Source organism: Indicator indicator, chromosome Z (assembly GCF_027791375.1).
Source record: "Indicator indicator isolate 239-I01 chromosome Z, UM_Iind_1.1, whole genome shotgun sequence".
Lineage (NCBI taxonomy): Eukaryota > Metazoa > Chordata > Aves > Piciformes > Indicatoridae > Indicator > Indicator indicator.
The window spans coordinates 29742116-29758170 of NC_072053.1; the positions used below are offsets into that span (position 1 = coordinate 29742116).

Below are 16055 nucleotides of genomic sequence, written 5' to 3' on the forward strand. Positions count from 1 at the left end.
ATTGCTTCAACCTAGGTGCAGGACCTACCTTGCACTTTGCCTTACTGAACCTCCTGAGATTCATAATATTTTAAAGGTGGATAGGTAGCTGGAAAGAATGCTAAAAAACTGCAAGCACTGCTTTCCTAAGTATAATGTACTGGAACCAACTATTAACCAATTGGTGTATAAGTATGTAGAAAACAAGACAACCTAAATACAGTGATAAAACTAGGTGGTTTCTCTAACAGATGAAGGGATACATCTTAGCTGTAGTAAGGTTTTGGATGCTGTTCTGGAGACTTTTTCAAAGCAAGCTGAAGACAGACAGCCTAAATGAAGTGGCCTTGTGGTTCATAGAACTTGGAGTAGTTACCTTTACTTTCACTCAGTCTGGAAAGACACTTCAACTCTAGACTTAAAGGAGTTTTGGTTAGTAGAGCTTTGCCTGAATTATGTGGCATGGAATGTATAAATAATACACAGACAAAAAATTTATGGATGATACCCAATGGGACATTATGGAAATACTGCAAAGAAGAGAGCCAAATAACATAATTCCTGAATGATTAATTTCATTTAGTTTGATTTAAAATATAATCCAAGCAAGAATAACATTGCATTTAGAAAGGATACATCAAAAGTAAAACTTAGTTTCCCACTGGTTAAAGGTTAAAGATGACCATGACTGATTCATGTTGACTGGTGGGACAAAGACTGGGTATGAGCTGTTTAGCATTAATAAAGTACTGGCAGTCTTAACTGCTGAGGTTAAGAGATCTGTGGTGGAAAGACATAAAATCAGAGTAGGCAAAGCTCTATTGAAAGCATAGATGTAACTACTTGTTTAAAGTGTAATGACCCTTTTTGCGTGTAATTTTTTTGATTCCTTGGCTTGTTGGGGAATAACAACTTTTCCCAAGCAGGGCACATGCTTATCTGGGCGTGTATGCACCAAAACTGTGTTCCACTGTACTACTGAAAACTGAAGAGTCTCATGCTTCATGGCTCATGTGGGTTGAGCTGATAGCTGGTGGGAGAGGCAGAAATGTGTTCTCCATCTATTACCTATAGCAGTCATACCACATGCTGCTAGTAAACATAAAAGGTTTTGTTAAATTTTCTTAGTGGCTCCTCTTCTTATTTCATCAGCTTCATTCTTTCCTGACAGAGTACTAAGTGCTGTGTTGTTTTTTCCTGTATCAGTTATTTGGGCAAAGGGGGTTTTAATAATGACAGGAATTTGAAACACAGCATGTCCTTGCCTCATTTCTTTTCTAGTGGTGGTTACTCAGACGCAGCTTCACATAAAGCTTCTACAGAAACTACTTTAGCAAAGGCTGTGATTGACACCACTTTTTCTTCCTCTCCTTTTTGTTATTAGGTCTGCCTTTGGGGATTGCTCATCTGGTGAACTCCTGCAGCCAGAGAACTAAGAACAGAGCACTCCCATGGCTGGTGTATAAATTAGGCAGCTCTTTGATTAGATAAGAAAGTTACAGAACTACGGTCAACAGAACTATCTCCCTGGGTATTACAAATAGGCAAAAATAAAGGCATTTCTAGTGATAGGGGAGAAGGGGTGAGGAGGGTTAGACTGTGGCTTTGTGTGACTGACTCAAGAGCAGTCTGAAAGCCTTCTACTGAAGCAGTTTCCCTTCCTGGAACTGAGGGTATCTTGGGTTAGACTCCATGCACTCAGCTGTGATGTCACAGAAAGTGTCTGAGCAGAAGTAAGGTCATCTTGGGTTAGACTCTGTTTCATCAGATGTGATGGTCCCTGGCAGAAAAAGGTTCTGAGCAGAGCAGGCAGGGCCCAAAAGCAACGTGCAGAGAGAAGTAGGCAGATGACAAAGCTGGGCTGTGGAGCAAAGGAGCAGAACTGATGCTGCCAGGAGATGCTGTCTGGCAGAGGAACCGTAGTGGCGGTCCTGATGCTTGTGACTCTTGAACGGAGATCAGATATCTGAGTCTGGTGTGGATACCTGTGCTTGGAACCTGTGATGAGCCAAGAGTGAAATCTGGAGTTGGGGGCTAAAATAAACTGCTTTGCTTCTCATGAGGAGGGCGGATTTAGACTGGAGATTAGGAAGAATAAGTTCTTTAGAGGGAGAGGCTGGGAGACACTGGAACAGGTTGCCCTGTGAAGTTGTGGATGCCCCCTCCCTGGAGGTGTTCAAGGCCAGGTTGGATGTGGCCTTGAGGAACCTGGCCTAGTGGAAGGTGTCCCTGCCCATGGCAGGGGTGTTAGAACTAGATGATCTCTAAGGTCCCTTCCAACCCAACCCATTCCATGAATCTATGGATCATTTTCTTGACAGCACCTGTGTGAAGGTAGATGAGGTGGAATCTCTCTACTGCAGCACTGAATCAGCAATATTGTAGATTAATTGAATTGATTGGTTTACATCTGTTTAATCAGAATTATCGATGCCACTCCGAAAAAGGTCTTAACGCTCACCGCTACCTCAGCTTCTGCGTTTGCAGTCTCAGACAGACTTTGTTCTTTCAGTCCTGAACTGCTCAGCTGTCTTTTAACAGTATTAAAATATGTTGACTGGGTAACACAATTTCAACTGAAAATCAGTTTCACTTATTTCAGGTGTGCCGTATTCTAGGAGTGGAACATGGTTCCTCCACCTCCAGCTTGTTTATGTTGCTGAACTGTTAGTTTCTTTCCTGCCTCAGCGGGATTCCTTCTACCAGTGCTTAGCAGGTTCCCTCAAAACTGCACTCAACTGGATGCATCTCTCCAGCTTGACTCCTACCTTGTGCTAAAGTTACAAGCTGTTGACATTTTTGTTGCTGGGATTTCACCTTTTCACATAAATATTTCACCATTAGTTTCACTTAAATTAAACATGCTCCTTTTTCCAGGTGAAACACACATCTCTAGGTAAAAAAGTAAATAAACATGAATGTAAAAAAGTTGAAGGAGATTTTAAAGGAGACCAGAGTTACAATAGCAAGCTGCAGAAGAAGGAACAGAATGGGCCTGGCAACATGTGATCTGTGCCAGTAGTAGTGGAGATAATACACACATAAGGTTGAGGAGTTGATGTTACTGTATTCTGAAGTAATATTGGCTTTCTGTCTTGTCATCTTCTAGGGAGTCAGAAGTCTAATATGAGAATCTTGTGTATACTTAATGATGTGTATTAAGTGTTCAGAGTAATCTGGGAGTGGCATATATGTATGTTGTTAAAAACAATTTTATCTATGGTCTCATTTATTTCATGGATAGGTAACAATTTAATATTTTATTTGTGGTGAATTTTAGGGCAAAGTATGCAACTATAGACTCCACATAATAAAAACTTGCTTGTCCTGGTTCACTGTCTGCCAACTGCTAGGCATATGGCCACTTTGTTAGTTTCATCTTGGCTTAAACAGGTGTTTAAGCATACATAACTTCAAAGCTTTGAAAGTTTTGAAAGCTTATGGGTAAGAGTGAAAGGACATAGACATGGGTCTTCTGATGAGACCTTCTATGGGCAGCTGGAAGCAACCTCAAGGTCAAGTGCCCTAGTGCTCATGGGTGACTTCAATCACTCTGATATTAGTTGGAAAGATCACACAGCCAAGCACAAACATTGAAAAAGGTTCCTGCAGTGCATTGATGACAACTTTCTCCTGCAAGCGGTTGAAGAACCAACCAAGAGAAGTGCAATGCTGGTCCTGGTATTAACAAACAAAGAAGGACTGGCTGTAGATGTTAAGGTTGAGGGTAATCTTGTTTGCAGTGACCATGACGTGTTAGAGTTTAATATCAACAGATAAAGGAGCAGGGTGATAAGTAATATTTCAAGCCTGGACTTTAAAAGGGCACCTCTTCAAGACTACTTAGAAATATCCAGTGATATATATATATATATATATATATATATATATATATCCAGAAATATCTTATACCATCTGAAGATACACAAATCCATGGGCCCCAATGGGATGCATCCATGAGTGCTGAGAGAGCTGTTGATACTGTTGCTGAACCTCTCTCCATCATCTTTGAAAAGTCATGGAGAACAGGAGAGGTGCCTGATGACTGGAAGAAAGCAAATGTCACTCCAGTCTTCAAAAAAGGCAAGAAGGAGGACACAGGCAACTACAGACCAGTCAGCTTCACCTCCGTCCCTGGAAAGATGATGGAGCAGCTCATCCTGGAGGTCATCTCTAACCACATGGAAGACAAGAGGGTTGTCAGGAGTAGCCAACATGGATTTACCAAGGGGAGATCCTGCTGACTAATCTGATAGCCTTATATGAAACTATGACCAAATGGGTAGGTGAGGGAAGAGCAGTGGATGTCATATATCTTGACTTCAGTAAAGCTTTGGATACTGTCTCCCATAACATCCTCAAAGAAAAGCTCAGGAGATGTGGCATAGATGGCTGGACAGTGAGGTGGATTGCAAACTGGCTCCACAACAGAGTTCAGAGGGTCATCATCAGTGGCACAGAGTCAACTTGGAGGCGTGTGGCCAGTGGTGTCCCCCAGGGATCTGTACTGGGTCCAGTTTTGTTGAATATCTTTATCAACGACCTGGATGAGGGCATTGAGAGTACCCTCAGCAAGTTCGCTGATGATACAAAACTGGGGGGGTTGGCTGACACCTGTCAGGCTGTGCAGCCATCCAACGTGACCTGGACAGGCTGGAGAGCTGGGTGCAAGCAAACCTCATGAAGTTTAATAAGGACAAGTGCAGATCCTGCATCTGGGGAGGAATAACAGCAGGCACCAGTACAGGTTAGGGACTGCCCTGTTGGAAAGCAGCTCCACAGAGAAAGACCTTGGAATGCTGGTGGACAGCAAGTTCTGCATGGAACAACAATGTGCTCTGGTGGCCAAGAAAGCCAAAGGGATCCTGGGATGCATCAAGAAAGGTGTGTCCAGCAGGTGTAGGGAAGTTCTTCTACCTTTCTACTCTGCCCTGGAATACTGTATGCAGTGTTGTGCTCCCTGGTTCATGAAAGGCAGATAGAATCCAACAGAGAGCCATGAGGATGATTAAGGGACTTGAACGTCTCCCCTATGAAGAGAGACTGAGATCCCTGGGGCTATTTAGTCTTGAGAAGAGAAGACTGAGAGGGGATCTGATCAATGTCTATAAATATCTGAGGGGTGGGTGTGAAGTGGAGGGGTCCATGCTTTTTTCAGTGGTTCACAGTGATAAGACAAGGACCAATGGGTTCAAACTTGAACGTGGAAGATTTCACCTCAACATGGGGAGAAACTTCTTTACAGGGAGGGTGACAGAGCACTGGGAATAGGCTCACCAGAGAGTTTGTGGAGTCTCCTCTGGAGACTTTCAAAACCCACCTGGATGCATTCCTGTGCAGACTACCCTAAGTGTTCCTGCTTTGGCAGGGGGGGTTGGACCCAATGATCTCTTGGGGTCCCTTCCAGCCTCTAATGTACTGTGATACTGTGAACTTCAGCATTGCCTCTTGACTGGGTCACTCGAATGTTTCATTAGCATTTAATTGATGCTTCCCTTATGGCATTGGTGAAGGTAGTGAAAGGGCACAGTAGGCTCTGAACGGAGGTCCTTCTGAAATTCATAGTAAATTATTTACTGAAGTACAAGTCAGATTGGGTTTGAATCCTTGAAGCTGCTAATTTTAAAAAGAGAAAAAAACCCAATTACACCCCCCATCCACTCACAAAAAGTCCCAAGCCCCAACTCACCCTAAACTAACCAAACAAAAAACTCAAACAAAACCAACAAAGCCCCCACCCAATGCCCACAGATACTTCACATCTGAGTATGAACCTTGAAATTGTCTAATACAAAGTCCTAATTTATGAGTCAAAAGCCTCAAGTTACCAAAAAAAACCCAAACCAGCACCTTGTGCCTGACTACCTAGTAGGTTTTTAAAGCTGTTGGATGGGGAGCAGGACTACAATAATTACATTCAGCAGATTCCCCTCTTGTACATCAAAGAATGTGTTGAGCTGAATGCTAAATAGGGAGCTCTAAGGGTGTAGTATTGGAAAAATCAAGGCTACAGTTCAAAGCTACAAGGCCTGCTCATATGCTTCTCATACTAGAATAAGTTAGATGCAACTTCAGTGATGCACTTCCAGCTTGGCTTGCCACAGTAATACAGGAATGCTCTTTCCAAGTTTAGAATGGAGTTGGAATTCTTTATGTTGCTGTTTAAATGGTATCTGAGTAGGTAAAGTTCATATGCTGATCTTTTGTGTTTAGCTCCTGGTGACTATGATTGAAGACTTCAGTATATCAGTATGATTAATTGTCTGAAGCTCCTTGGTTTACTTTTTTAATTAAATATGGAAACGCACATTAAATATCTCTTTGATGCTCGTTGAGCTGAGATCTCCTATTTGAAGAAAAGGTCAGTTAACCCTCTTTGTAGTCTAGAGGTCGGAAAAGGACAATGCAATACTACTACAATTTGTTTGTTCATAATCATCCATGAAAAATAAAAGGTGATGGTGCTCTAAAAAAGTGAAAAAAATTCCTTAAAAAAAGGAGGGAAATTTTGACTTCATGCCCCAGCCCACAGATCATGATGGGTGCAAGGCTCTGCTTTGGAATTAAATGTTGAGCAGATGCCAGACATTGGGATGAGGCTGAGTTTTGTGGGCAAATGGGATCTTCAAGTTAATTGGTGTTTCCTGCAAGCTTCTGGCTGCAAAATGAAATTGGAAGCCCTTTAGCCACATGGATAATACAGGACCTAAATACAAATGTCACATGTCACTGTCAGGGCCCACTGGAAAACAATAGTGTTCCCACTCGAACACTGCGCCATTACAGATCATTTAAATATGGGGATTACATTTAAACTAAAAGCCCCATTTGCCTTTTACTGCAATTTAAATGTCCTCTTAGCAAAAGCTAAGTGACAAATTAAATGAAAAAAGTGCCCACATTTTTAAAGCTGTAATGCAAAACAACCTTTTATTGCTTCTCATGTGCCACGAATGAATCATTATCCTTGTCAACCCTAAACCAAGCCATAATTGGAGCAGCTACTGTTATCTGCTCTTGTGACAGCTTAATAAAGCTGAAACTGTTAAATTAAATCCCAGATGCTTAATCTGATGAAAGCAGTCAAGTAGAAAAATCTAAGACAAGTATCTACCGGTCTGCTTAGTGGATTGATGGAGCCCAACAGCTTGTCAGCATGTAGATTACAGGTTCAGATTTATTTTTTTTTATCTTTGTAGACTCTTGTCTTTGTGGTGAATAAACTTCATATAATTTGCAAGTTTCAAAACAATCGTTTCTATTAGATTTCTTCCATTTTGACATTGAAGAAATGTTTAAGGGAAAGAGCTGTTTGGGTGTTTTAAGTCAAGGATTAGTTTCTTGTGGAACAAAAGTTGTCATGGTAGTTGTTATGAGGAAGAGGGTGTGTCCAAAGAGCTCTTGCAAGGTAGAGTGGTGAATAAAATTACCTAGTAGGTTCTGAGTTTCCATCATGCTGGCCCTGGTCTTTGTTGGCCCTATCATGACATTAAGGAGAACTTAAAAGGTATTCTGTACTTCAAGCTGGATAGTCTCCACATTTTCATGCATAAGCTTCTCCTCTCTACCTCAATTACTCGCTGCAATCTGTGCTTTTTAAATGCAAAACCTTCTCACACTGAAGCCATCAGCCTCATTCATGGACTTAGGCTTTCCTGGGTGACTGTCCATAGAATCCTTTTCTGTTTGTTATACTAAGTGAGTCATTGTCATAAAGGTATTTCCTGACTGGAGAAACAGGTCTTTGCCGTAGTGGATCTAGTAGTAGTTTTTCATTAGTTCTTTGCCCTGTTGGACACTTTCTAAATGCTGGAACAGGTCTACTTTGAGTTCCCATTTGCTGATATTTTGGCCACTTTCTGGATAAGAGTGATACATTTTTCTGATAAATTTGAAATTAAGATATTTTATATGATCATGTCATGTAGACAAATAGTACAATATATTTCCTGAAGGATAACACCTAAATTTTTATTGGTATCACACTGGTCCTCATCTAAAACTTAATTTTTAATGTTGAGTTTAGACAAGGAATTATTATAGATTAATTAAGAGAGATTTTGCCATGAGCAAAGTGATGATTGAGTGTTAAATAATGGGGTTTTTTTAGATTTGGAAACCACTTTTAATTTTTAACCTTAACTAAGTGAAGCTGTTCTCTGTCTATATTTCTATCTCAGGCATTCCTTCCTGTTCCAAATGGAGAAAGAAACTTCTATGAGTGGGGCATGCTAGCTGTTCTAAATAGATTATCTCTGTTTAGTACTTAGTTGGAGAAGTAAAAAAATAAATAAAAAAGACACAGGCACTGGGATTGTTGCTAATATGTCCATAGATAAATTTCTTCCTGATGCCAGATTAGATGGCTACTTCAAGGCTGCCATGAAAGAAAGAGTAACGAAGTTAAGCATTCATTAATTCATTTTTCTGGAGCTGCATACTTCATGCAATCAGTTTTTAGGATTAGCTGTGAGGTAGAAACATCCACTTTTCCTCATATTTTATGGTATTTCAGAAATGGTACAAGAAGTCTCCCAGTTTCAAATTTTGTGTTGTGCTTATATCCATATTTTCATGGTTTCTTTGAGTATCTCAAGTTCAAATTGCATTTTGTTCTGCATTAAAGCTAAGGAGAGTACAATGCCTTGCATCAGTAGAAGATAAACATCAAAGTTTAGATTAATTGGTACACCTCTGGCCTTGATGTGAAAACTGTAGGAAGACCTGTGTTTCAAAGGAGGTGTGTCATGCTTTGCACCGTTTCCTTTGGTCTTTCATCATGGGACTAGTAGGTGGCATTTTTGCACATTTGTGTCTTCAACTGTATCATATGTGATAGATTGACTTTGCTTAATTCATATTAATCCTCTTTTACTTAGCTGCCATGGTGTTGGTGCCACATAGGTATAAAATACATGTACCTTCAGTTCATTCTCTTAAGGTTACTGCTGTCCTTTCACAGAAGAAGCTATTAATATACGTCATTGTATTTGAATGATTTGTGCTATTGGAGGAACTAAATTAAGAGGACTTTTGAGTTAGCATCACAGGACAGTTTTGCTGATCTAAGACGTGAATTATGCATAACATCTTAAAGAAATGCCTTTTATGGTCCTGAATTGCTGTGGTTTTTGCTGCCACCTTCATTTCACCTGTGAATGAAGCCAGCCTGCAGTCTGTGAAGATGTGTTTTCTGAGGATGATTTCCTTCCTCCTTCAATACTGGCATGTGCCATAATAGTATTTACACTATATGAGGAGCTATTTTCAAGAGGACATTCTTTTCTATGATATTTATCAGATTTGAGGAAATGGTGAAAGTAATTGACTTTAGTTTGTAAGCCTAGCTTGAGAAGCTTGGGTTTTAATGCTATACATACAATTCAGGTTTCTGTATAGTTCAGTTGGATGGAAGGTACTTTTCCCTTCCCTTCCCTTCCCTTCCCTTCCCTTCCCTTCCCTTCCCTTCCCTTCCCTTCCCTTCCCTTCCCTTCCCTTCCCTTCCCTTCCCTTCCCTTCCCTTCCCTTCCCTTCCCTTCCCTTCCCTTCCCTTCCCTTCCCTTCCCTTCCCTTCCCTTCCCTTCCCTTCCCTTCCCTTCCCTTCCCTGCCCTTCCCTGCCCTTCCCTGCCCTGCCCTTCCCTGCCCTGCCCTGCCCTTCCCTGCCCTGCCCTTCCCTGCCCTGCCCTTCCCTGCCCTGCCCTCTCCTCTCCCTCTCCTCTCCCTCTCCTCTCCCTCTCCTCTCCCTCTCCTCTCCCTCTCCTCTCCCTCTCCTCTCCCTCTCCTCTCCCTCTCCTCTCCCTCTCCTCTCCCTCTCCTCTCCCTCTCCTCTCCCTCTCCTCTCCCTCTCCTCTCTCCTCCGTTACACCTCTACTCTCCATAATGCACATTCAGTTTAGAGCAGAAGAGCAATGATTCCCTCTTGCCATCAGTGCTGCAGGTAGTCTACTGCATTAATCAGCCAGCTAGTGTGAAATGCATGGAGAGTGATTATACTATCATACACAATACAATCAGCATGAAGTACTTGTCAAGACCAATAAATCAAAGTAATTCAAAGTAATAGCATGAATCAGAGCAAAATGAAGCATTCTGTTCTCCAAGAAACAGAGCACCCACAGAAAGCCTTTTTGTTTTTGAAGGCTGCACAGTGAAACCAGAGTGTAGTAAGGAATTGTGTTTGTAAATAAAATTGCAACTTGCATCCAACTGGATCATAAGAGTGCTTTTCATCAGGGTTTTTGCCAAGGAGAGAATAGCATTGATGTGCTCTGTCTATCTTCACAATTCCATAAACCAACTATTTAGTTGGAGCATTCACCAGTGGAACTTCTGATTATGCTTTGTTCTAATGGAGACCTCTTTGTGCCCAGAGAAGGGAGGTGGCTTTGCCAATTGTTCTGAAGACACTTGTACTTCTAGTGTGAGGTGTCCCTGCCCATGGTAGGGGGATTGGAACTAGATGATCCTTGTGGTCCCTTCCAACCCTGACTGATTCTATGATTCTGTGATTCTAGTTGAGAAGCAATAAATACCATACACTAGCTTCTTTGAGGTTTCCAAGTGACTGTCCCAGTGAAAGCCCATACATGTTTACATCTGGGTTTTAACCCACTTTAAAATCCTTTGCTGGCACTTCTATTTTAAAGGGATTATGGATTCTGTCTCCTGATACTGTTTCTTTCATGACACTTCCAATGCTGGAAAATTATGCTTCTGTAAAAGAATTGATTAGTCTCAAAAGGGGCAGAGTGGCAAGTGTGCCGCGAGTTCTGAAGCAGATTTGACTGTTGCACAAAAGGAATGATCTGGGTTACCTGCTTCCATTTTCTTTGAAATCATTAAATGCTGCTCTCCTAGTAGTTTATAGGGTTTTGTTTTTCAAGAAAGAGATGAGTGTAATTAAGAGGTAAGAGCAAAGAAATGTCACAGTGGGTGTGCATCTTGTTCTTGAATGTTTTAATTTTGTGAATTAATAGATTGATCTTAAGTGTATTCAAGGTAAAATTTCAAAGTTACAACCAAGTCTCCACTGTTGATTACACAGCATTGTGAATGCAGAAATGCTGACCCAAGTTTAGCAACACAGCAACCCTAACAAGGTAGCATAACTGTAGGAGAAGGAGATGTCTCAGGAAGACTTGTAATCAGTCAAACAGAACTGTACACTGGATCTTCAGTCATGGTCAGTGTCTTAAGACCCCACTAAAATCTTCCTATTTACTGGGGCAAGAGTAAAGTCTTCAGGATTTATGAAAACTGGGCAATGTTTAGTCTGTATGCACTTCCTTTGTCTTCATGAATACATGCATAAACAGGATGTGTAATTATTACAACACTTACTTTCACAGTGACTGAATGCTTCTTAATGTTTTTCAGTTTGCATATTTGAATCATAATTATTATAAAGGCATGCTGTCTTTCTACCCCATGAATTCAAAGGTAGTGGTGTTTACTGAGAAACAAAAAGGTACTTGTGTTCCCTTTCATGTACAAGGAAGGAGTGTATTAACTAAACCAGTAATGTAACTTTTTCCTTTTTTTTTTTTTTTTGTGTTGTAAGGCACACTAAAGATGAATGACAACCATGTTCTTTCAGAAGGAGAGCTGTGTGAACCAATGGTCTGTTTTAGCAAACCTAGCTTTTTCCATGTCAAGAGAATTAGCGTGGAACCACAATAGGCAATTCCTCACTGCAATATGACAGTTCCAGTGCTCATTTCCTTGTGAAATTAGTTTCAAATTGGAGTCACAGTGTGTCTTATTTTACAGTAATCTTTTGGCGGAGTAATTTTTATATAGTGGTTTGTGATCATTTTGTCACTGTGCTGTGATGAGTTTTCTGCTGGAAAGATGTACGTCCAAGGTGGATCTTTACTTGTGGTTTAGTGTCAAGTAGCTTAGGAACAAAGATATCAGCCTGCTGAGAAACAGTATGAAAAAGTACCTGTTGCCTGCAGAGGCACAGACAGGAACAAGAGGGAGCTGTGTTACAGACCAAAACAGTATGTAAGCATAGAAGCATTCTCTCTTTTGTTTTGAGGGGTCTTGTTTGGTTGGGGTTTTTTTTGTTTGTTTGTGTATTCAATGAGACAGGTAGCATTGGTTACATCATTAAATCTAGTTATACAGGTAAACTCAAGAGCATTGGAAAGGTATTTTGGGCAACCCGAGTATAGATTGTTGTCACCAGCAGTTTCCATGCTGAAGACACTGGAAATGGATACCTTCCCCACATACTATGAATATCTGTGGTTCATTTTTTTGTAAGCCTTATCTTTTGTATGGGATAAGCATTCATTTGCATAATGATAGCCCGGGTTCCTGAGACAACTGCTGCTAACAATGTACTTATGCTTGATGAAACATCTTTGGTTTAAAGAGGTAAACTTAAAAAATTTCAGTACTTTGGTCTGTCTCTTCCCTCTTCTGTCTCTTAGATGTACCATGTACATAATGGAGCTTCTGAAGAAAGAAGTGAATTTCTTTGCCTCTAGTGATGTTTGAGACATGGAAAAAGCCATACATTTTGTAGGGGTGTGATGTTACCAGTAGTGTGTGTGTGTGTGTGTTCTGCTTTGATTGAAGTACTTACCAAGTGCAGTTAAGATAGTCCACTTTGGTTTTGCTTCAGTTTGAAAACACTGGCAATCTAGTTATAAAGTATTAAATTGCACTTTTTCTTAGATGCTTAGAGGTACAGTTTCTCCTTAGTGCCTTCAAGTGATACTTTATTTTGAAAGTAAATAAGCCAGCCCAAGTTAACTGTTCTCTAAGGCTATCCAATATGCTCCATGTTCTGTTTTGTTTTGAAGACTGCAAAGAAGTGTAGTTATTGGGCAGTGCTGAATGCAATGATGCTTAATAATTTGTCTCCATTTGGAGATTGAAGCACATCAAGTGTCTGAAGAAAGTCACATAATTACAGAACTGTCAGGGTTGGAAGGGACCCCCAAGATCATCTAGTTCCAACCTCCCTGCCATGGGCAGAGACACCCTCCACTGGATCAGCTTGCCCAGAGTCACATCCAGCCTAGCCTGGCTGGATCCAGGGATCAGGCTTCCATCACCTCCCTGGGCAACCTGTTCCAGCATCTCACCACCGTTATGGTGAAGAACTTTTTCCTGACGTCTAATCTAAATCTACTGTCCTCTAGCTTGGATCCATTCCTCCTAGTCCTATCACTACAATACCCTAAAAAGTCTCTCCCCAGCTTTCTTGTAGGCCCCTTCAGATATTGGAAGGCCACAATAAGGTCTCCTGGAGCCTTCTCCAAACTGAACAACCCCAACTCTCTCAGCCTGTCCTCATAGGAGAGGTGCTCCAGCCCTCTGATCATCCTAATGACCCTCTTTGGGCATGTCATAACACTGGGGTTTAAAGGAAGTGATGATATGTGTGAAATGTCCATGCAAATTAGCTTTCCCTTTGATGTCCGTAAACAGAAAATGTAAAACAAATTTTCTGGTGTAACCAAATTACTGAAGTAATTGCCGTAAAAATACCCTATTTCTATCAGACTGCACAAACCCAGTGTTTACTGAATTTCTGAGCCCTGGGTGTGTTTGAGAATGAGTTACATGAGCAGCAGTATTTCTGCTGAGTTCTGAGTGTCAAAACGTAACTTTACAAAACACATGTCTTACTAATGTGCTTTTTTGGTTCCTGTAATGTGAAGCTGAAAGGTACATAGTTCTTATCTGTAGAAAACCACATTCACCTCTGGTACAAAAATTAGAATTAAAACTTGGGTAATTCCCTGATGTAACTTTATATGAATTCTTGTATGCTTTTGCTGGTGTTCCTGTCTGATGAGCCATACATTTTGAGCTGTGGATTTTCTAATACAAAAGACCTCTTCATGCTTTTTAATTGAGAAGGTTGGCTTGCTACTGTCTTTCAACTGCCTCAGATGGGCCACGCCAGTTCCAAAGTTTTGCAATCATAAAGTCATTTTACTTGGTGTTAGACCTGGCTGGGAAGAAGCAGTGTAGCCTTTGAGGGGAGAATAAGTGTTACAGTATAGAAGTTTGCAATTGGTCATTGGCTACTGCATTTTTAATAGAAAACATAATTTAGCAATTTTTTTAAAATCAGGTGCTCTGTGGATGTGTATAGTCTTAAACCCTCACTGCAAGTTGGAGCAGAAGGCCAGTTGGCTAAAACAGCTGAAAAAATGGAACAGTGTGGATGTTTGCCCGTGGGAAGATGGAAACCATGGAAACGAGCTGCCCAATTTAACCAATGCTTTGCCTCAGGGTGCAAATGCTAACCAAGGTGAGCCTAAACATGTGCACTGACTGCAACATACAACATAACCTATCTTACACTCTAGCCTTGCAGAATTCAGCAACTTTCTGGTTGAGAATTGAAAGTCAAAATTATTTTCACTAATACTGTCCTTGCAGAAAGGATTAACAGGTGGGGTTTTTGTGCTGAGGCTGCAATGTTTTCAAGGCTAGTATTGGTGTTTAGCTAGGTCTTCTAACTTTCTACTTGGTGCTTCTAAATATATGTTGTATGAAAACTGGATGCCCTTAAATATGTTGTGTATGCCTGTTTCTTTTCTTCAGTGTAATCTTATATTTCTTCTGGTGTTGGGGTTTTTGTTTGCAATTTACAAAGCTTTTGATACCTGTTTAAAGCGAGATCTGTTGCAGCTGCGTGAAACTGGAGTGTGTGAGAAACTGAATCAGCTATCTGTGGGCTATGCTCTGTATGTGCAGTCTGCAGTGCCAGGCACAGGGGGAAGGTGCGCAGAGGCAACACTGCTGTGCTGAAGAAGGTGTCTGTTCTTACTCAATATGCATTCCAATCTAAAATCTGACAGAATCTTTCTCCACTTCTCTTCAAGCAAAGACACATACTTTGCTAATATCTGGGAAAGATACAGGATATTTTCTTAGGTAAAAAGCTAATAATAATCCTCAAAAATGTCAGTATTTTGATACTTATTTCACGTAATTATGATAAAGTTAAAATTGCTGGGAGGTGGCAGATTTTAGGGTTTAGGTGGGTTTTTCTTTCTTTTTTTCCCTTGAAAACTTATCAACAAAGAAAATGGACTTGGTTCCTTTTTAAATCATCCAGCTAGCTGGGGACTGAATTTCATTCAGCACAGAACTCCCTGCAGAGAGATGTTTATAGCTTTATGTGTCTTGTGATGTTCAATCCAACCTGGGCAGCCTAGTGGTAATTCTGACAAGGTGTTTAAACATTGGTAGAGGTACTGCCATGTCAAGAGAGCAATTTTGCCATAGGAAGGTGTCCAGTAAGGATAACGTTGGCCTCAGTACCTCACATTATTTACAGTTTTTGTATATGTTTGTGGCAACAACAAAAAAATCTATGCAGGTGCTCAAAGTTAATGTCAAGTCTCCAAGAGAACGACTACAAATCTTTCATGTGATGTTTATCTCTAATCCTGGCAGCTTTGGATCTGAAGAGGAGAGAAACTGGAGGTGCTTGAGTAGCTGTGTCATACACCTTCTGGTTTGTTTTTGGAAGAGTTCTGTATGTGGTATTGAATGTCTTTCAAGTCTAGCTGTTCCCTCTGCAAAGTCCTGTTTAGCATGAGCCTGTGGGTTTGTAGGTCTCTCTAAAGTGGAAGTTGAGCAATGGTAGGACTTGAAATGTCATCTGCAGGCTGCTTGCTGCAGAGGGGGACAAGGCAGGCTGCCATCAGTTGGGGAGTTGTGAATAGGCAGAGGACAAGAATACTGTGAATGACTGATTCACATATGAATGAGTAAAATCTGATGCAGCTTTCTGAACTTGTGAAAATGACAGATTCATCGAACAGGCCGCATCGGACGGTGTTCACTCGAGCCATTGAGGCATGCGATCTGCACTGGCAGGACAGCCACTTACAGCACATTATCAGCAGTGACCTATACACCAACTACTGTTACCATGACGACACTGAAAACTTGCTCTTTGACTCTCACGGGTGGCCTCTTTGGCATGGTAAGTGGCTAAACCGGAAAGACGTTTCCATGACTTGCTACTTTGTTCATTTTCTGTGGCATTATTTTGGGGGGGAGATGAGTGAAAAGCCTGGCAAAAAGAACAGAAGCT

At 41.1% G+C, this 16055-nt stretch overlaps 1 protein-coding gene across 2 annotated transcripts in view; it reads left to right on the forward strand.

Annotated features, from left to right (window-relative positions):
• ZSWIM6 (zinc finger SWIM-type containing 6) overlaps positions 1 to 16055 on the forward strand; it is a 121117-nt gene that overhangs the window by 81328 nt on the left and 23734 nt on the right. Inside the window, exons 5-6 of one of the 2 annotated variants that reach the window (XM_054397385.1) lie at positions 14076 to 14255; positions 15768 to 15944. In XM_054397385.1, coding sequence (XP_054253360.1) covers positions 14076 to 14255; positions 15768 to 15944 — 357 coding nt within the window. The remainder of the gene's footprint in view (positions 1 to 14075; positions 14256 to 15767; positions 15945 to 16055) is intronic. The other variant, XM_054397386.1, reaches the window with a different exon arrangement.